Genomic DNA, 20,081 nt, shown 5'->3' with positions numbered 1-20,081 from the left:
TCGTGGCACAAATACTTTATACTTTACAGAGAAATTTTCACATTCATTTTTTTTAACAAATAGTTATATAGTGTTACAATGTCCCAGGCACTGTTTTAAGTACTTTTCAGCAACCCTATGAAATAGATTCTATCATTCCCCCCATTTTATGGATGAGAAAATTTAGGCACAGAGAGGTTACCTAACCAACTTGGCAATAGTTGCACCACTTATAAGTGGCAGACCTAGAACTTGAACTTGATTATTATTTGGCTCATTTTGCATTCTAGGAAATGGAGGCTCCAAGGGAGTTAGGTTGCTTAAGCCAAAACAATTCTCATACAAATGTATGGTGAACACTTGTCAAAGTTTTATTTATCTAATTAATAGTGGACCCAGCAAGATGATAAAACTGGTTTAAAATTAGAGGGAAATATATATGTGTGTGTATGTGTGTGTATATATATATATATATATAAAACTAATGAATTTTTAATATAATCAGTGAAAAAAAGGAATGTTGGGATGATTGCTAAATTAGATATAAATCTGGTTAGTAATATCCCCCCAAAAAACCAAAACAAACCAGTTGCCTTCAAGTCGATTCTGACTCATGGTGACCTCATATGTGTAAATAGCCCTTATCCAAACTGTGCTCCATCGCATTTTTATTGACTGATTTTTCAGAAGTAGATTGACAGGAGGTGCCTCTGGGTTGACAGGAGGTGCCTCTGGGTTGACTCGAACCACTAAACTTTTGGTTAGCAGTGAGCGGGAGTTATCTTTTCTGTTGGGCAGAAATCATTTGCATCTCTCTTGTATCTTATTAGTTTTTATAAGTTCACATTTAATTTTGCCATGTTGTATATGGGGTGCCCTAATTAATTGTAAACTGTAAGTCTCACAAAGCTACATTGCCGCTCAGAGTCTGAAAACCTTAGACAGACTGCTTAGAGTCGAAGAGGTCGACAGATCTCCTTTTGTCTGTTTTCTGGTATGTGGAAGGCCACATTTTTTTTAGTGGAGCTGGGACTCAAACCAAAGCATGCTGAGCCTTAGGCTTTCCCCCTGTGCTTGGCTGGTATCATTTTTAGATTTTGGGGGGATGATCAGCCAGAAACGGGAAAAAGAATTTAAAGTGTTAAAACTGATCAAATGTAGCCGAAGAAAGTATCACCTGGAAAAACAATTAAAAATACAGATTTCTGAGTCCTTCCCTAGAGAATATGATTGTCAGTAGGGCTGGGAAGGGCCCTGGGATTTTTTATTTTTTCACAGCCTTTCTGGGTGTTGTGCAGTTGTTAAGTCCTATGAAGATGACATTAAAAGTGCTAGCAAGAAATGAAACGGGCTTAGGTTATTGTGAACGGGTTTGGGTGAGGACCCGTCATGTAACCTAAGAGAGACCAGTAAGGTTGTGCCCCCACCCCCGGCCCCAGTGCATCACACCAGTGTACAAATAATGCCTGGATACTCTTGGAAGGGAATCCCTGGGTCAATTAACTTAAGTGGTTAATGAGCTTAGCTGCTTATGGAAAGCTTGGTGGTTTGAATCCATCCAGAGGCTCATTGGCAGAAAGGCCTGGAGATCGACTTCTGAAAAGCCAGCCTCTGGAAATCCTATGGGGCACAGTTCTACTTTGATGTACCATGAATCGAGTTGACTTGATGGCCACTGGTAAACACTTGAAAGAACAAGATGGAATGAGACCAGAGGAGGAGATGTCAGTAAAGTAACTGCTGGAATGAGAGGCCTAATATTTGCTCATGCTGAGCAGTCTGTATAGGTTGTTTTTCTCAAAGTATTTTTCACATCATTATCAGCGTATCTTTACTGTCTGTTTATTTGAAGCGAGAGAAGCAGGGTTGAGCTCAGAGGAGATGTGAAAGGAAACCGTGCAAATCTGTTTTAGTTCCACTGCTTCTCCCTCCCCAGAGGGTTTTACCCAGAAGTACTAAAAGGGTCAGTTGTGGGCTTAAAGGTTCTGAGCCTTCAGAATGGTGGGTCAGAACTGTATCCAGACTGGAGAGTGCTTTTGGGGTCTGGCTGAATATATGAACAGATTCCTGGCTACCTTAGTCAATAATAACTGTTCTTTCCTGGAGGGTGACCACATGTTTTCCCTGGCGTTTTTACTGATGAAGATCAAAGATTACAGCCTTCAGTGTTGGTTACACCTTAATGTATAGGAAATAAAATCCTCACAGCTGGACCAATAAGCAGCATCATGATAAACGAAGAGAAGATTGAAGTTGTCAAGGATTTCATTATACTTGGATCCATGATCCAATGCCCACGGAAGCAGCAGTCAAGAAATCAAACGATGTATTGCATTGGGCAAATCTGCTGCAAAAGGCCTCTTTAAAGTGCTAAAAAGCAAAGATGTCACCTTGAGAACTAAGGTGTGCCTGACCCAAGCCACGATATTTTCAATTGCCTAATTTTGGGTTATATGTATACGAAGGCTAGGAATTGAATAAGGAAGACTGAAGAAGTATTGATGCATTTGAATTATGGTTTTGGCGAAGAATATTGAATGTACCATGAACTGCCAGAAGAAAGGACAAGCCTGTTTTGGAAGAAATACAGCACAAGGCTCCTTAGAAGCGAGAATGGTAAGACTTCGTCTCGCTTACTTTGAACATATTATCAGAAGGGAGAAGTACAAGAAGAAGGACATCGTGCTCGATAAAGTAGAGAGTCAGCAAAAAAGAGGAAGACCCTCAGTGAGATAGACTGATACAGTGGCTGCAACAGTGGGCTCAAACATAGCACCGGCTGTGAGGATGGCGCAGGACTGGGCGGTGTTTCTGTTGTACATAGGGTCGCTATGGGTCGGTAGTGACTCAACAGCATTTAATACCATTTGGGGGACAGCTTATTTTCTTAGGGTAGGGTTCAGAAAATGTAGGTTATGCTTATGGACTTTGAGGTCTGAGCTGCTTGAGCTTAGCCTAAAGCCAATACTCCCATGCTGGTTGCTATTATCATTAGGATGTGTGACTTGGTCGGGAGTGGTCTTCTGTGTGTGGCTGGATCTCCGCCTGTGGGCTGTGAGCTTGGAGAGGATGGATAGAGAGCTTCAGGAGTGCAGGATGGTATGACAGAAACTGCTTTTCCTTTAGAGCCAGCAAAAGGAGGGGGCAGGGTGGGAAAACTTGGACATCCTTCTCTTTTCCTGGACACACATCACTCACAATTCGTTTCCTGAAAATCCTAATGCAATGCAGTGGTGAGAGACGGCTTCCTGCTGATCTGCTGAGCCAGCCTCTTGTCAGGGAGATGAGAAGGAGATGTGGCCAGAAAGGGGGGGAGGGGGCTGGGCTGCTCAGTGGCCGTGTGGCCTCATCTCTGCAGAGGTAGCATCTTTGGTCCTGGGAGCATGCTGGGGGAACACCTGGGCACGTGGGCATATACAGGCCTAGCCTGGGGCAGTGGGGAAAGAGTATGAAGCCAGTCTTTATTGGTAAAAGTGTACAGATGATAGTAATGAAACATGACCCTCCCCTTTGTCTCTAGAAAGAAGGACCTTACTGGCCAACATCAGGAGCCCCATTTATTATTTCCAAAGAACTGGGCTTGAGGTTTGTACAAGTCCACCTTCCTTTTCTAGCCCTATGCTTTACTTACCCCTGGGGTCCCTGGGTAGTGCAGCTGACATGCTCACTGCTAACTGAAAGGTTGGAGGTTTGAGTCCACCCAGAGGCACCATTGAAGAAAGGCCTGGGGATTTACTTCCAAAAGGTCACAGCCATTGAAAACCGTATGGAGTAGTTCTACTCTGAAGCACATGGAGTTGCCATGAGTTACGATCAACTTGAAGGCAACTGGTTGTTTTTTTTTTTTTTGCGGGGCGGAGGGGAGCAGTGGTGTAAATGGTTAAGGGGCTCAGCGGCTAACTGAGAGGTTGGAGGTTGGAGTTCACTCAGAGGTGCCTCAGAAGAAAGGCTTCGTGGTCCACTTCTGGAACATCAGCCATGAAAACCCTGTGGAGCCCAGTTCTACTCTGACACACACAGGGTCACCATGAGTCAGAGTCTACTGGACGACAACTGGTACCGGTAGTGGTAGCTTTTCTCTGCATATATCCACCTGTCTTTTAAGAGCTAATGGTCTTCTTTTTTGTGACACCATCTATGCCCTCAAGGCAGCTATCATCACCATCACATTGTGATTTGGGCACACTGTTCCTGGCAACGCTTCAGCTGCTTCCACCTTCTGAGACAAAGCAGCAAACTGCTTTAAAGTCATGGCTAGGTCCAACAGAATGGAGTTTAAAACCCAGCTCCGACACTGTGTTGTGAGAACTGGGCCTCAGTGTCTTCATCTACAAAATGGAGAAGGAGCCCTGCTGGTGCAACAGTTGAGCACTTGGCTGCTAACCAAAAGGTTGGCGGTTGGAATGCACCCAGCAGCTCTGCGGGAGGAAGACCTGGTGATCTGCTTCCATGATGATTACAGCCTAAGGAACCCCGTGGGGCCGTTCTGCTCTGTCACACAGGGCTGCTATGGGTAGAAATTGATTCAACAGCACCTAACAACAGTACCTATGTCACAGGTGTGCTGTGAAGGTTAAATGAAATAAGGCAAGCACTTAGCACGGTGTTGTTGTTGTTGCGTGCTGTGGAGTTGATTCTGACTCACAGTGACTCATGTAACACAGGAGAACTTCCCCATAGGGTTTCCGAGGTTGTAATCTTTATGGAAACGGATCACCAGGTCTTTCTCCCGCAGAGCTGCTGGGTGTGTTCCAACTGCCAACCTTTTGGTTAGCAGCTGAGCACTTAACTGTTACGCCACCAGGACTCCTTTTTAGCACAGTAAATAGCTGTTGATGATTATGTCGTGACCTTTGTGGGTTTCCCAAGCTCGGAATGACCCAGGATGTGGTGGAGGTAGAAGATGATGGGAGCCGCTTTTAGACACTTTGAAGCTTATCTGCCTTAAAGGTATGATGACAGCTTGTGGTCTAGGGTGTGGTGCTAGATTTCAGCAAGCACTAGAGTCACCTGGAGGGTGGTGCCAACCCCCGAATTTCTGTCTTAATCAGTAGATCTGGGGTGGGAGCCTGATAATGTGCATTTTTAGCTAGGTCCTGGGCCATGGGAAAGGAGTCATGGTGGTACAACAGTTAAGCACTTGGCTCCAAACTGAAAAGTTGGTGGTTTGAACCTACCCAGCAGCTCCATGGGAGAGAACACCAGGCAATCTGCTTCTGTAAAGATTACAGCTAAGAAAACCCTATGGAGCAGTTCTATTCTGTCATGTGAGGTCACTAAGAGTCAAAAATGGACTCAACCAGTTGACACCTACCAACAAAAGTCTGTGGGAAAGGATTGTCATGTAGGAGAAAAAGCAGATTATTCAGTGTAGGCTCAGAGGACTGAGTAAGGGCCAGTGGGTGCGAGTTACAGATGGGCAGTTTTTGGTTCAGTGTAAACACTTTCTCCAACTACTATATATGGTCAGAAATGGAGTGGATGGTCTCAGGAGCTCCCAGTCCCTGGTGGTGTTCAAGCAAATGTTGAATGGCTACCAGGCAAATTCCTCTACTAGGTAGAAGATTTGTTCGTTCATTCATTCTTTTATTTGTTCATTTATTCATTCATTTCTTTATCTACACTCACTCACTCACTCCTTCACTCACTCACTTACTCAGTCACTCACTGCCTGCCTGCAGAGCCCTGGTGGCGCAGTGGTTAAGAGTTCTGCTGCTAACCAAAAGGTCGGCAGTTCAAGTCCATCAGCCATTCATTGGAAACCCTGTTGGCCCATTCTATTCTGTCCTATAGGGTTGCTGTGAGTTGGAATCGACTCAATGGCAATGGGTTTTTTTTTTTTTTTTTTTGGTTTGCCTGCTTGCTGGATTGCCTGGGTGGTGCAAACGGTTAACACACTTGGCTACTCACCAAAAGGTTGGAGGTTTGAGTCCACCTAGAGGTGCCTCAGAAGAAAGGGTTGGAGATCTATTTCAGAGAAATTGGCCATTGAAAACCCTGTGGAGCACAGTTCTACTCTGACACATGTGGGATTGCTCTGAGTCAGAATTGACTTGATGGCAGCTGGTTTTTGCCTACCTGCTAGGTGCTGGGTGCTGGGGAAAATCCTTGAACAAGGCAACTTCGGTTTCTGCTCTTAGGGAGCCCACAGTCTAGTGAGTCTGACTAATGGTTTCTCAGGTCACTTTCAGTGCTAAGGCTCTGGGAGTTCTATGACAATGAAGGCAGATCTTCAGAATAAGAAGCTGTAGAAGGAGTTACTTATCCTTCTGAGGGCATGTGACTGAGGGCTGGCAAGAAGATGGACACCTCTGAGGCTAAATTTGGATCGTTATCTTTGGAGCATCTTAATGTTACTGGGTGAATATTTTCCCGCTAAGACTCAGAAGAGGCTGAGAATATATTTACCAGGAGCTCATTTCCTGCTGGAAAATTCACATCTCTCCCTTGTCACCCAGGTGAACCATTAAACTCTAACCCTTGACCGGTCATCCATTGTGCAGTCCAGGCAGACTGTGAAAGCAGACCCCAGAAGTAGGTGGCAGGAATGAGCTAATTGCTTCTTATTACTTCTCTCAAATGACTTATTGGAGAGTTGATGGCTGGGAGAGTTAGAAGAAATAGGTGAATTTCATTCGTTTTTCTGAGTTCTTCCATCAATCTCTGTTAGAATCAATGATGATAATCACTAATCTTTATTAAGCTCCACTTTACATGTATTATGTAAAAACAATAGCCCTGCTAAACCAAACCAAAACTATTGCCGTTGAGTCGACTCCGACTCATAACGACCCTATAGGACAGTGTAGAACTGCCCTGTATGGTTTCCAAGGAGCAGCTGGTGGATTCGAACTGCCGACCTTTTGGTTAGCAGCCAAGCTCTTAACCACTACGCCAAATAGCCCCGTCAAGTAGGTGTATTACCCTTCTTTTTGCAGAAGAGGAAACAAAAGTCCAGAGAGGCAAAGTAACTTGCTCATGGCCAGAGATAGTATGTGTCAGAGCTGAAATCGAAACCTCAGTCTCTGGATTCCAGACCATACTCTAAACTACTAGTGTGGTGAACTACTCATTTATTCATTCAGTAATTAATTAGTTCTTTCACTGAACAAATGTCAAGCCTCTGCCCTTGTGATGCTTACAGTTTATCTCCTCCAGACAAATGGGAGAACCCTCCCTTGGGTCCTGATTAGATGCTAAGGAGAAAGAGAGAGGTGCTGGGGAGAATCTGGCACGTTAACCACTGACCCAAATTTTCCATGTGATTGACAACTTCTTTGCACAAGCTGGTTTTTGTGCTTTGCTTTATTTTTATGTTTTCCTGCTGGGTTTCTTTTTCTTTTTTTGTCCAAGGCTGATGTTGAAGGCTTGACGTATTGCAAGAGACAATTCTTAGGGCATTTTTTCTTCTGACTTCACGCTGGAGATTGAGGGAGCTGGGAATCTGAGAGTCAGTCCCAGAATTTAGAGCTGGAGGTGACTAGAGGGACTCTCTCACCTGACCCTCTCTTGCTGGAAAATGTCACTTTTTCCAAAACCCAGGTCGTCTCTGAAGATTCCTCGGCTTTCTGTGCTGGCCTCAGCCACCGTCTTCTTCTTTTGTAAAAATCAATTTTAAATGAGTTTCTCAGCTTTCAAAATAAATACACGATAATTAGAAAAAAATGCAACCGATTTCAGAAATGTGTAATTTAGATACTGAACAGCTTCTTTAATCCCCTGAGATAACCACCATTAAGAATGAGCTCTTGTTACGGCAATTGTTTTTAATGCGTGCACTCATGTACACCATTATTTTTTCATGAAAATGGACTTTTATAATATGAACTTTTCTATAATTTACTATTTCCATCTGACTCTATTTTAGATGTCTTTCCACATTAGTACACATACATCCACATCATGCTTTTGTGTTAGACACCATTTTTTAAATTGTGCTTTAGATGAAGTTTTATAGAGCAAATTCATTTCTCATTAAACATTTAATACACATATTTTTTTGTGACATTGGTTGCCAAGCCCACCACTAGATTCCAGTTTTTTAATTTTAATTGTGCTTTAGCTGAAAGTTTACAGCTCAAGTTAATTTCTTATACAAAACTTTATACACATATTGTTGTATGACCCTACTTGCAATATGACAGCACACTCCCCGTTGCCACTCCAGGTTCCCCATGTCCATTCAACCAGCTCCTATCCCTTTCTGCCTTCTCATCTAGACTCCAATTTTTAATGGTGCCTTCCATTAGAAACCCTTTTGCCCCCTTGACCTTGACTTTCAATAGATCCGTTCTGCTTTTAATGTGGCTGAGCTAGTTGAAACATCCATTTGGTCCTTTTGTTTTGCTTTTAACTTTCATAGAAATTCTAGGAATCTTATTTGGTATTGCTTTGTCTTTGGTGAGGGATTCTTACCTTAGCTTCAAGGAGTCTGTGAAAGGGAGAAATCAGTGTTCAATTTTAGGGAAGACAAAAATATATATAATTTATTGAAAAGGTAATGTACAAAACTACCAGGTCTCAGGAAATCTGAACTACTAGGTCTTGGAAGGGACAGGCAAAAGGCAGCCCCAGGAACAAAGGGGCAGATGAATCACGTTTATCTGCTCAGCCCATGCGACATTATTCCATTGACTTGGCTTGAACCATAGGGCACCTCTTGGCCGGGACTGGGTAGGACACCTTATTGACAGTCCCACCAAACTACGTGCAACAAGGAAGAGTTTATTACCTTAAAAAAAAATTGGTGCGCTGATAGTAAAAATTGGTGGATATGATGCTGGCAAATCAGTAGAGATACAAAATAGAGTTCATGAATCCTGGGACATTTTGTGCACATGTTTGCATCTGTATTTCCCCCGGACACAGAATAAGTTAAGGACCATTGTTTTAGTTCTGTCGGCTTCATCTGGTTGTGCCTGAATTAAGTGATGATACCAATGAATATCAACTTAATAACAAACTTCCCTCTGTTTTTCTGTTTGTTCCTCAGCCACCTATGGCTGCCTGGTTTCTTCTGCGTGGAGATTCTTGGGTGGTCCTGTCTGGTTCCATTAAAATCACTGGCTGCTGTTACCAGGAGGGTGGAGTCATCAACTAAGGATACAAATGTCTGTTTTTGTTCTTTGCAGAGATCTTTTTGCTCCAACCTACACAGAAACCCACTATACTCCCAGTGGAAGCCCTCGAACCACCATGCTGAAGTCCAAGGTAAGCTCAGGTCAACAAATATACATCAAACACCTGCCCTATCCAGTTGCCACTCCTAGGGACTGATGAGACACATGATGGGCATGGTTACTCCTGAAGTAACGGTTTCCTCTGATGAAGACGAAGGGAGTGAGCCGGAAAAGCAAAATGTGGGTTATTGTTTCATAAGTGCCCCCTCTCCTTTTCTGGCTAATAGGGCCAAACAAACAAATAGAACATTTTAGGGTAATCATGACTAATTAAAATTGGTATAATCACAGTGCAATATACATTTTCTTCACTCCATGGTAATTAAAAAAAAAAAAAGCTGTCATCGAGTCAATTCTGACTCATGGCAACCCATGTATGTCAGGGTAGACCTGTGCTCCATGGGGTTTTCAATGGCTGATTTTCAGAAATAGATCACCAGGCCTGTTTTTTGAGGCACCTCTAGCCAAGTGAGTTAACTGTTTGCACCATCCAGGGACTCCTTATGTTAATTACCCACATATTAAAAAAACTTTAAGTAAAAGAAATGATTTACCCATGATCCTGTCGTCTCATGCCATCAGATGTCTAGCTGGTCCTTTTCATCTAGATGTGTAAGGTTTCCACAGCTGTAATGTCCATGCACACAAATTTTGTAGTCTGCCTTAAAAATTTTTTTAAAATGCTTTAAAAATTGTACTGTAGTAAAATATACATTGTCATTGTTGTGTGCTGTTGAGTCAATTTCTACTTATAGCGACCCTACAGGACACAGTAAAACTGCCCCATAGAGTTTCCTAGGCTGACCAGTTCCTGGAGGAGGACATCATGCTTAGTAGAGGGTCAGCACAAAAGAAGAAGACCCTCAAAAAGATGGATTGACACAGTGGCTGGAACAATGGACTAAAGCATAACAAAGATTGTGAGGATGGCACATGACCAGGCAGTGCTTCATTCTGTTGTACATAGGGTCGCTATGAGTCAGAACCAACTCGTCGGCACCCAGCAACAACAACAAATCTTTACAGGAGCAGATTGCCAGGTCTTTTCTCCTGCAGAGCTGCTGGTGGGTTAGAACTATCAACCTTTTAGTTAGCAGCCGAGGGCTTAACCATTATGCTACGAAGTTTCTGTAGTAACATATATTTTTTGAGTGTATATTTCAGTGACATTGTTGTTACAGTGTTGTGTAACTATCACCACTACCTATTTCCAAAACTTTGTCATTACCCCAAACAGACGCCTATTAAGCAGTAGCTCCTCACTTCTCCCTCCCTCTGGTAACCACTAATTGTAGCTCGACTTTTGAAAGTAATTTTAGGTTATAAAGTTTTTCCTATTTTGCTGCTGACTTCATATTGGATATTTTTCCCTGAAAGGTGTTTTTGAGTAGGGATGTTTGGCTTTTCAGTTGGCCGTTCAGATAGATACATGTTAGCTTGCCTTTCCCACATCCCACTGGTGGACATTCGTGGCAGTAAATCGTACACATTTCATGGTTTGCTAGCTCTTCCTACTGGGGTGCCTGTTGGAATTGGTAGGATTAGAACAGTGGTTCTCAACCAGGGGTTATACTGCCCCTCAAGGGGCACTTGCAATGTCTAGAGGCATTTTTGATGGTCATAAATGGAGTGGGAGTGCTACTGGCATCTAGATGGTAGAGACCAGGGATGCTGCTAAACATCATACAACACACAGGACAGCCCTCACAACAAAGAATTATCCAGCCTGTAATGTCAATAGTGCTGAGGTTAAGAAGCCCTGGATTAGAGTGACCTTTCTCAGACTCTGAACTGATGGGGGAGGGAGGAGAGGGAAGGGAAGAAAAAAAATGGATTCTGGAAGGAGCAACAGTGGTCTTTTGCCTTTGGGGCAAAGCATAATGGACTTTAGTGGTGTGGATGCCTGAGAGATGTGGTATGGAGGCCAGCAGGAGGGGTTCCTCTGCCTCAGTGTTTCCATGGAACCCGAGATTCTCACATGGTCCATTCTTTAAAATACTGCTGCTGGATTGCAAATGTCTAGTATGACAGAGATAGCCACTATCAGTCATTAGGAGTCCCTAAGTGGAGCAAATGGCTAAGCATTCGACTACCAGCTGAAAGGTTGGTGGTTGGAACCCACCCGGAGGTGCCTCAGAAGTCAGGCCTGGTGATCTGCTTTTGAAAGGTCACAGCCTTGAAAACCCTGTGGAACAGTTCTATTCTGCACAGATGGGGTCCCCCTGAGTTTGAATCTACTCAAGGGCAACTAACAACAATAATCAGTTTGTCAGATTATACTGGAATGGGGAAAAGGACTCAGGACAGTTAAGTTTTCTTAGCTCTAAGGGTCCTAGAGCATAGTAACTAGCTGTCTGAGGGACTATTTTGGATAGTTGGGTGGATCAGAACATTGAGGAGAAAGAGGGAGTAGAGAGATGAGAATGATTTGTTGTGAAGATCAAGACTGTCCTTGATGAGGTCGCTCTAAGTATAAAGGAATTGGCGGTGTAGCCAGTGCCTGCAGCAGGCAAGTCAGCTAGATCTTCTCATCTCTCGGGAGCCTGTCCAGCAGTGAGTCCAGCCTCTGGAATCTACACTTCCCTCAATGCCCCTTGGTCAAAACGTCCCTTCCCTTCATTGAGACCTCTTTTCTCTGCCTCCAGAGATAGGGGGTGGGCACAGCCCCTAGCTTTTAAGATCTCGCAAAATCACCCTCCTCTGAGTTTGGCGCCTGCTGCTTCTGTACCCCAGAGCTCAAGAATGGGTCTCAGTCCACAAGTTTGCCATGAGCTCATGCTTCCTACTGTGAAAGCCCCCTGGGGTGGCCACCTCGGGCCAAGAAGCTGAGATGGAATGCTGTGACTTCATGACTCTGATAATTTCCTTGTTCTTTGTGCTCTCAGCTTTTGCATCAGGCAGAGATGTTATAACGGCCTTTCAGAAACAGAGGAGTGGGAAAGAGTTTCCCCTCATCCTCGGAATCCCCTTCCTTCCAGAAGGCTTTGTTGACTGAAGCCTATCTTAGCTCAACCATGAGACCAAAACAAAAAAAATCCAGTTGCCGGGTTGAGGTGATTCTGACTCATGGTGACTCCACATGTGTCAGAGTAGAACTGTGCTTCATAGGGTTTTCAGAGCTGTGACCTTTTTGAAGCAGGTCTTTCTTCTGAGGCACCTCTGGGTGAGCTTGGACCACCAATATTTTGGCTAGTAGTCAAGCACTTAATTGTTTGTGCCACCCGGTGACTCGAACCGTGGGACAACTTTATTTTCTTATACTTGGTTAGCGGATTCTTGCAACCCTCCCACCCAGTCCCATGTGGCTCCCAGTCAGCGTTCTTATTTGGAAGCTAACTCAAAGAGAAATGGGAATGCAATAACCCATTTAGCTGCACTTGACCCAAATTCTGAGGCCCGCACTCTTGCTTCCAAACTTGGCCTGGGTTAGCGGGCATTCTGGGAACCTTATCAAGACTCATTAGTTGGTCCTTTACGCTATAGCCCTGATCTAGGTCAGATCACTGGGGGAATGGGCTGTGAATCTATTCCAATAGAAAGAGTTACAGGACTTGGGGTCTGAAGGCTAGGTCTATAGTCTTGGCTTTTCCTAGCTATGTGACCTGAAACAACCCTTTGGATCACACCGGTTTTGAGTTTCCTCATCTGATACTTGGATATACTAATATCTAACTCTCAGGGCTCTGGAAGGGTAAAATGAATCACTTATGGGAATTTATAAACAGTTCTTTCAACCCCACATTTTACAGATGAGAAAATTGGGAGGAGAACTAGCTTGCCCAACTTCAGATAACCAGTTAGTGGCCAGGCTTAAACTTAAACAAGAACTTAAATCTCCTCTGGTGCTAGGGGATAATAAAGCTTTGGCAAATGAAGTCTCATGCAGTTTGCACCAGGGCCCCTCCATAAGATTACAGCCAGGAAAGTTGACAGCAATAGGTTTTTTCTTTCCCTCTCCCTACCTCACATGTTGATGGTGGGGTGGAAGATTAGAAAACATCACTTCAGAGTCCCAAGCACAATGCTGGCCTGATGAGAGTGGTTCAGAGCCTGGAGTCTGGAACCAGGCTGTTATGTGATCTCGTAAATGACTTAAAACTGCTCCAATTTCTAGTTTCCTCTTTAAAAAATGGCAATAGTAACATCTACCTCATAAGGCTGTGGTCAGAATTAAAAGAAGAACATCTGTGTCTGCTGCTGGTCAAGTAGCAAGACCTAGGTAGACTTAGCTCTGATTGTTGATAACAGTCAATGGCAGCTGTTATTATCACATGAGATAACATATGTGAGAGCCCTTCGCAAATTGTAAAGCATATTACAAAAGTCAGTTGCTAGGCTGTTTCAGAGATCCCCCAGGCTGTGATAAATGGTAGCATCATTCCAAACATAGGAAGATGTACAGGGATTCTTCACACTCATTTCTGGATTTGAATTCTATTTATTTGTAGAGGTTCCAGGATTTTTTTTTTAATCCTTGACTCCCTCCGTCTTCTCTGAGCACCATTTACCCCATATTAGCCTGTCTCCTCTCCCCGGGAGAACTGGCCCGCTCTTCACCCCTGAATGGCCCTGTGCTTTGGAGTTCCTTGGCCCCCTGCTGAGTTCTAAGGACCAGGTTCAGAATTTTAGCACTTGATGTTCAACCCCCAGGTCCCAGAGCCCAGGGGTGGGTGGAAAAGCCAGGTGCCGGGCTGGCATTTGAAAGCAGAGGAATCCTGGCTAGAAGGAAAGTTTGTCCTACTAACCTTCTTTCATAGGTGCTTGCGGATGTCTCCTGGCCCAGGTAGGGGTGGAAGGGAACTTTCCTTTGTGTTCTTCCGAAGGTTGGGATCTGACTTATTTAAAGTCCAGGAGAGTTTGATGCAGAGGGAAGGGGTAGTGCATGTCCCTCCTTCTGACCATGTGAGCGTGAATGGACAGAGGAGCCATGCTGGCGGCCGCAGATTATCAGCAGATGACAGGACACCTGTGGTCTGGAGAATGACCCTGAGTTGAGCGCCATCCTGGCCTTTATGTTCTGGTCTGGCCACATGGCTCAGTGGGCAGGATGTAGAATTGACGAGGCTAAGGTTCTAGATTCAGCCCCTTGGTGGGCTTCCAAGCCCCTGCCTTTGGTAATATGATCACTGATGTTTATTGCCTGCTGCTCCGAGCTGGGTACACTGCACTAGCTCTGTCATACCTGGTGCTGGGTACACTACACTAGCTCCTTCATACCTCGTATTCTCACAGCCACCCTGTGAGGTGGGGACTACAGACACAGAAGATCAGAGAGGCTGGGGAACTGTTACATAGTGGGTAGGTGTGGGAGCCTGGCTGTAAACCCAGGCCTTGCTGGTGCCAAAAATGCATGAATTTAATTATTTGGCTATATTCATGTCTAGAGCTGGGAGTGAGTGGAGCCAGAGAATATAGACAAATGGGTTAGCTATCTCCTGGGTCACATCCCTGCCTCCTGGACACAGAATACTGCAGGCAGACATGGTCCTGTGATGGATCACTTGTACTTTTCCATAGGCGAAGGCAGGAGCATTTATGATCGGCCCTGCTTAGGCTTGGGGTATTAGGGGAAAAGGGGAAGTGTCTGTGTCTGCAGCTATATAGTTTATATCCTTCCAAAGACCTTTGCAGAACCTGGCTTCTGCCTGACCAGCTTATTTCTCTTTACCCATTTGAGAGGAAGCCTGTAGGAATGTGTCTGTTGTTATCACACCTCGTTTTGCCTGGGACAGTCCTGGTTTGTGCTGTTTGCCTGGTTTTGCATTTTAGCACTCTCACGGTATCCTGGTTGGCTTCATAAGTGCTATGGTTGCATTACTTAAAACACACTCTGTAACACCTCAAACTTTTATTTCAAGTCTCTCTTACAGTTTATAATTACATCTTTTAATTACTGACTGGTTCTCACAAGACCACCAGCTCTATGAATGCTGGTACAGTGTTTATATCTGCTCAGTGCAGGATCTTCAGGGCCTAGCCCAGTGCCTGGCACATAGTGGTCTTCAACAGCAGTCTGTTGTGATGGAGGAAGCCACCCTGGTTGAGGAGACCAGATGACTGAGAGGCTGTGAGGCAATGGCAATGACTAGAGAGCAACATTAAACTCATGGATGTAGGTGCCAAATTAAGTATGATCTAGGTGTGGAGGGTTTCAGGGGAGGAAGATCATCGTGAGGTGAGGAGATGGAGGTGTATGAGCTTCCTAGGGTTTCTGTAACAAATTACTACGAATGAAAAACAAAAAATAACTGCTCTATAGGGTTTTCAAGGAGCAACTGGTGGATTTGAACTACTGACCTCTTGGTTAGCAGCTATAGCTCTTAACCACTGCACCACCAGGGCTCCTACCACAAATCAGGTAGCTGAAAACAACAGAAACTTATTCTCTCACAGTTGTGGAGACCAAAAGTCCAAAATCAAGGCATCGACAAGGCCATGCTCCCTCTGAAAACTCTAGGAAAGGATCCTTCCTTGCGTCTTCCTAACTTATGGTGGCTTCCAGCAATCCTTGGCTTGTGGCAGCATCACTTCAGTCTGCCTCTGTCTTCATATAGCCTTCTTTGTGAGAGTCTTTCTGTGTCCTCTTCTCTTCTTACAAGGAACCAGCCATTAGAATTAGGGTCCATCCTAATCCAGTATGACCTCGTCTTAACTTAATTACATCTGCAAAGAGCCTATTCCAAATAAACTCAAATTTTGATGTTCCAGGTGGACATGAATTTTGGGGGGACATTTTTCAGCCCACTGCAGGGGTTCACAGAGGTGATTCTTGGGAGGGGAGAAGCAGGATCTTTCAGAAGCCTGGTATCCTGTGACCAACCTTATGTCATGGAAGGAACTCTGAATGAGAGTCTGAAAACCTGGGTTCTCCAACTAGCAGTGAGAACTTTGACGGACCCCTTTGCTCCTCTGAGTCTCAGTTCCTACATCTTCTGTTCAATGGGGCAATGGCATCTACCCTACCCCACCTCACAGGATTATTTTAAGAATAAAAATGATAAAATGGAAAGCTCTTTGCAGATTGTAAAGTGATGTAAGGTTAAGGTAGATGCATAATGAAGTATCAATCATCTGAGGAGCCCTGGTGGAGCAGTGGTTTAGTCCTCAGCTGCTAACCGAAAGGTTGGCAGTTCTAACCCACCAGCTGCTCCTCGGAAGAAAGATATGGCAGCCTGATTCTGTAAAGATTACAGCCTTGGAAACCCTATGCGGCAGTTCTACTCTGTCCTATAGGGTCGCTATGAGTCAGCATCGACTCGAGGGCTGTGGGTTTGGGTTTTTTTTGGTATGAATCATCTGTGAGTTTCATGAGAGATCAACATTGCCATGCTTATCATTGCTCTTCAGCCTGACCACTTCCTTTCTCCTTCCTAGGATCATTGCTTTTACCATGGGACAGTGAGGAAAGCGGAAGAGTCCAGTGTCACGCTTAGCACCTGCCGGGGAGTTAGGTAAGAGGCCCCGAAGGTTCACAGGGGAGTCTGGTACTTTCTGCAAGAGATGAAATTTTCAGGACAAGCAGGACTGGCCCTGGGCAGGGGCCTTGGGAAGGAGACTGTTGATAGTGTGTGCAAACCAGCTCTGAGAAAGGCCGAGGGTGGGAGGGACCAGGGGGAACCTAGATAACCCACAAATTCACTGGTATTAAGCTTTTAATTTTTTGAGGAACTTGAACTTGATGAGTTTGAGCACTCTCACATCTCCTTTTCTCTGTTCTCTGGTAGTACTTCTAGGCAATGAAGTAGGAAATGGGTCTGGAGTAAAAGGAGAGCATGGGAAGAGAAAGGAGAGATGAGGATACTTGTTTTTAAGATGGAAAATCAACTCAAAAGTTCCAATTAGATAGCGTTTTGGGAAGAGGGTGACTCTTCGATCCTTGATCTAGCAGGATTTGAGGGCTGGCTTTGCAGTTGACCAGTTAGGTGACCTTGGATCTCTGTGGTCTCATTTGTAAAATGTGGATAAAAATAGTATACACCGAAAAAAGAAATAGTATACACCTAGAGGTGTGAGGGAAGGAGCCCTGGTGGTACAGTGGTTAAGCACTTGGCTACTAACTGAAAGATCGGCAGTTCAAACCCACCAGCTGCTCCACGGGAGAAAGATGTGGCAGTCTGCTTCCATAGAGATTACAGCCCTGGGAACCCAATGGGGCAGTTCTACTCTGTCCTATAGGGTTGCTATTAGCCGGAATTGACTCGATGGCAGTGGAGTGGTGTGAGGATTAAATGTTTATTCAGCACATGGACAGCATTGAAACCACCTGAGAGCTTGTGCAATATGCAGAACCTCAGGTCCCTCCCAGACCCACTGAATCAGAATCTGTATTTTACCAAGATCTCCAGGTGATTGGTGTGCACATTAAAGTTTATACCTGAGAATGCATCTTCCTTGAGAACATAAATTATATCTCAAATATTTGTTTCTCTCTACCAGTTTACCCCACTGCCTTGCATATGTAGGATCTATGTGTGTATGTTGAAGTAATAAACTTTCTTTATTTGGACCCCTACTGCTTCCTCCTCCATTTTTTTTTTGGAAAAACCAAAAACCAGTTGTCATCAAGTCAATTCTGACCTATGACAACCCTATGCTTGTCAGAGTAGAACTGTGTTCCATCGGGTTTTCAGTGGCTGATTTTTCAGAAGCAGATCACCGGGCCTTCTTCCAAGGCACCTCTGGGTGGACTTGAACCACCAGTTTTTCAATGAGCAGCCAAGCGCTTAACCATTTGCATCACCCAGGTTTAGGTCCAGTATACTGGAAAGCTGGCTTTCTCGGGGGGTGGGGGAGGACGGGGGAAAGCTTGATTTGTATCATCTGCCAATATGCTGGTAGAAATACTCCCACCACAACTTTCAAGCTGCTAATGTGACGTCACTGAAGGTGAAATTGCAAAGTTACATGCACGATTGGCGCTCTTTCTGGTAGTAGGTGACTCCACTGCATAGCCCTTTTCTCTTTATCAGTGGATCAGTTCATCCAAGGATTGTTTCATTCATGCAACAAATTAATATTGGGTGCCTATTATATATTGATGCCTTGTGCTAGGTAGAGGGAAGACAGACATTGAAAAGTCACTGAGCCCTCAGTTTTCTCATCTGTGAAATGGGTGCCAGGGGTAGGCATGGTAGAGATTATTATTTAAGTGTTTTGTAAACACTACAGTACTGTACAAGCATAAAGGATAACTCTCGACGTACAACACTGAAGCCCTGCTAAGACTTACCCAGGCTCGCAAACACAGTGAAGGCCTCTCATGCTGCAGATCCCATGTGTCTGTTTATAAATTGGGCCACATCTCCTCAGTAAGGCTGTGTGGTGAGTCGGCCAGAGGGAATTAGGCAGGAAACAAGCTTTGGCTGGGAAGTGATAACAGAATGGCCCCAAATCCCCTGCTCAAGTGCCAAGCCAACTGGTCTTGCAATGGTGTTTGCAGGCCCAGCCACCACCACCTGCAGTCTGCAAGTAAACAAAGTCCATCCCAAAAAGGAGGAATGGGAACATGCAGGTGTGACCTGCTTCTCTCTGGCTTTTCCTGTGTCCACTTGGTCTGGAGCAGTGGAGACTTGGCTTAGCCTCTTATAAATCACTTCAGCAGCTGGATTGACCTGGGAAACCAGGAAGCCGTCCATGTGTTTCTGTTTTGCATGCTTCACTCTGGTGGGGTCCCCCTGCTTACTTTCCCAGCCTTCTCACTGCTCACCTTAAGAAGCCAAGAGTGTCTGCAGACCCGGCTGATTTAAGAGCTAGAGACTCATACCAGATGGCTTGGTGCCGACCCTGGAGAAGGAGCAGCTGTAGCAGCAGCAGCAGTGTTCAAACTCCCATTCACCCAAGTCATCTCCCAAGCCTCATAAATCGATGCTGCAATGGAAAATCTCCACAGCAGTTGTTCTTCTCTCCTTGAAACATGTTCCTTGTGACTGGAGAAAGTAGAGATAATTTATACCAAGTGGGACCTTCAGGCTAATGATACTAATACAGAGGAATTCAGCTGAGTTTCTAGATGGTTGCTGGGCCCCCTCTTCTCTCCAAAGCAATTATTTGAGCTAGTTTAATTGAAGATATAATACATGCCCATAAAGTAAACATAAATTCAAATAGTACAAAAGGGCGTACAATGAAAAATAAGTCTTTCTCACCTCAGATTTCTAGATTCTTCCCTTCTCAGAGGCAGCCACTGTTACCAATTTCTTTTGTATCTTTCTAGAAACATTCATTGCGAAAAAGAACATAGATATGCCATATAGTGCTTTTTAATCTTATTCAGGCTGCAGACTCCCTTGAGAATTGGGTGGAAGCTATGAATATGTATAAACTATACCAATAAAAACATGTGACGTACCACTTCATTGGGTTTATCGAGTGTCTATAGCCCCCTCCAAGCTTGCCTCACATTAAAGACCCCTCCTCTAAATGTTTGCACAACTTCTTACATGTACAAATATTTTACAAACTAACGTGGGGTCACCACAAGTTGGAACTGACTTGACAGCAACTAACAAGAATAATCACTCGCTGTATAAATGTAAGGAGCAATTATTATTTGTAAAGAAATCTAGATAAACTGGGTTGAAGTGTTCTGGATTGAATCTGTGGATTCTGAGAAACACTGTGTGTGTGTGTGTGTGTGTGTGTGTGTGTGCGTGTCTAGCTCACTATCAGTAGGAAGGATATTGCGAAAAGGATATTGCGATAAAGCCTTTTTTTAACCTAATTTTTTTTAAAGAAAATATTTATTAAAAAACTATTCTTACATAATGAATACAGGTTTATTGTTAAAAATTCAAATATGCAGGTACAAAGTCAAAAAGTGAAAGTTCTTTACCCTGCCTTCACCCTTCCAACCAGTCCTGCTCCCCATCTATAATCAGTGTTGGGGTGTATGTAATTGACATACATAATTGTGTGCCTATATAT

The 20,081-nt window shown here is 44.3% G+C and overlaps 1 protein-coding gene across 2 annotated transcripts in view; it reads left to right on the top strand.

Annotated features, from left to right (window-relative positions):
- Positions 1-20,081, top strand: part of ADAM19 (ADAM metallopeptidase domain 19) — a 111,451-nt gene that overhangs the window by 38,405 nt on the left and 52,965 nt on the right. For both annotated transcript variants that reach the window (XM_049874216.1, XM_049874215.1), the window contains exons 4-5: positions 9,111-9,189; positions 16,533-16,609. In XM_049874216.1, the coding sequence (XP_049730173.1) occupies positions 9,111-9,189; positions 16,533-16,609 (156 nt within the window). The remainder of the gene's footprint in view (positions 1-9,110; positions 9,190-16,532; positions 16,610-20,081) is intronic.

The sequence above is a fragment of the Elephas maximus genome, chromosome 2 (genome assembly GCF_024166365.1).
Source record: "Elephas maximus indicus isolate mEleMax1 chromosome 2, mEleMax1 primary haplotype, whole genome shotgun sequence".
Lineage (NCBI taxonomy): Eukaryota > Metazoa > Chordata > Mammalia > Proboscidea > Elephantidae > Elephas > Elephas maximus.
The sequence above is the reverse complement of the archived record's forward strand: the minus strand, read 5'-3'. Positions and strand labels throughout refer to the sequence as shown.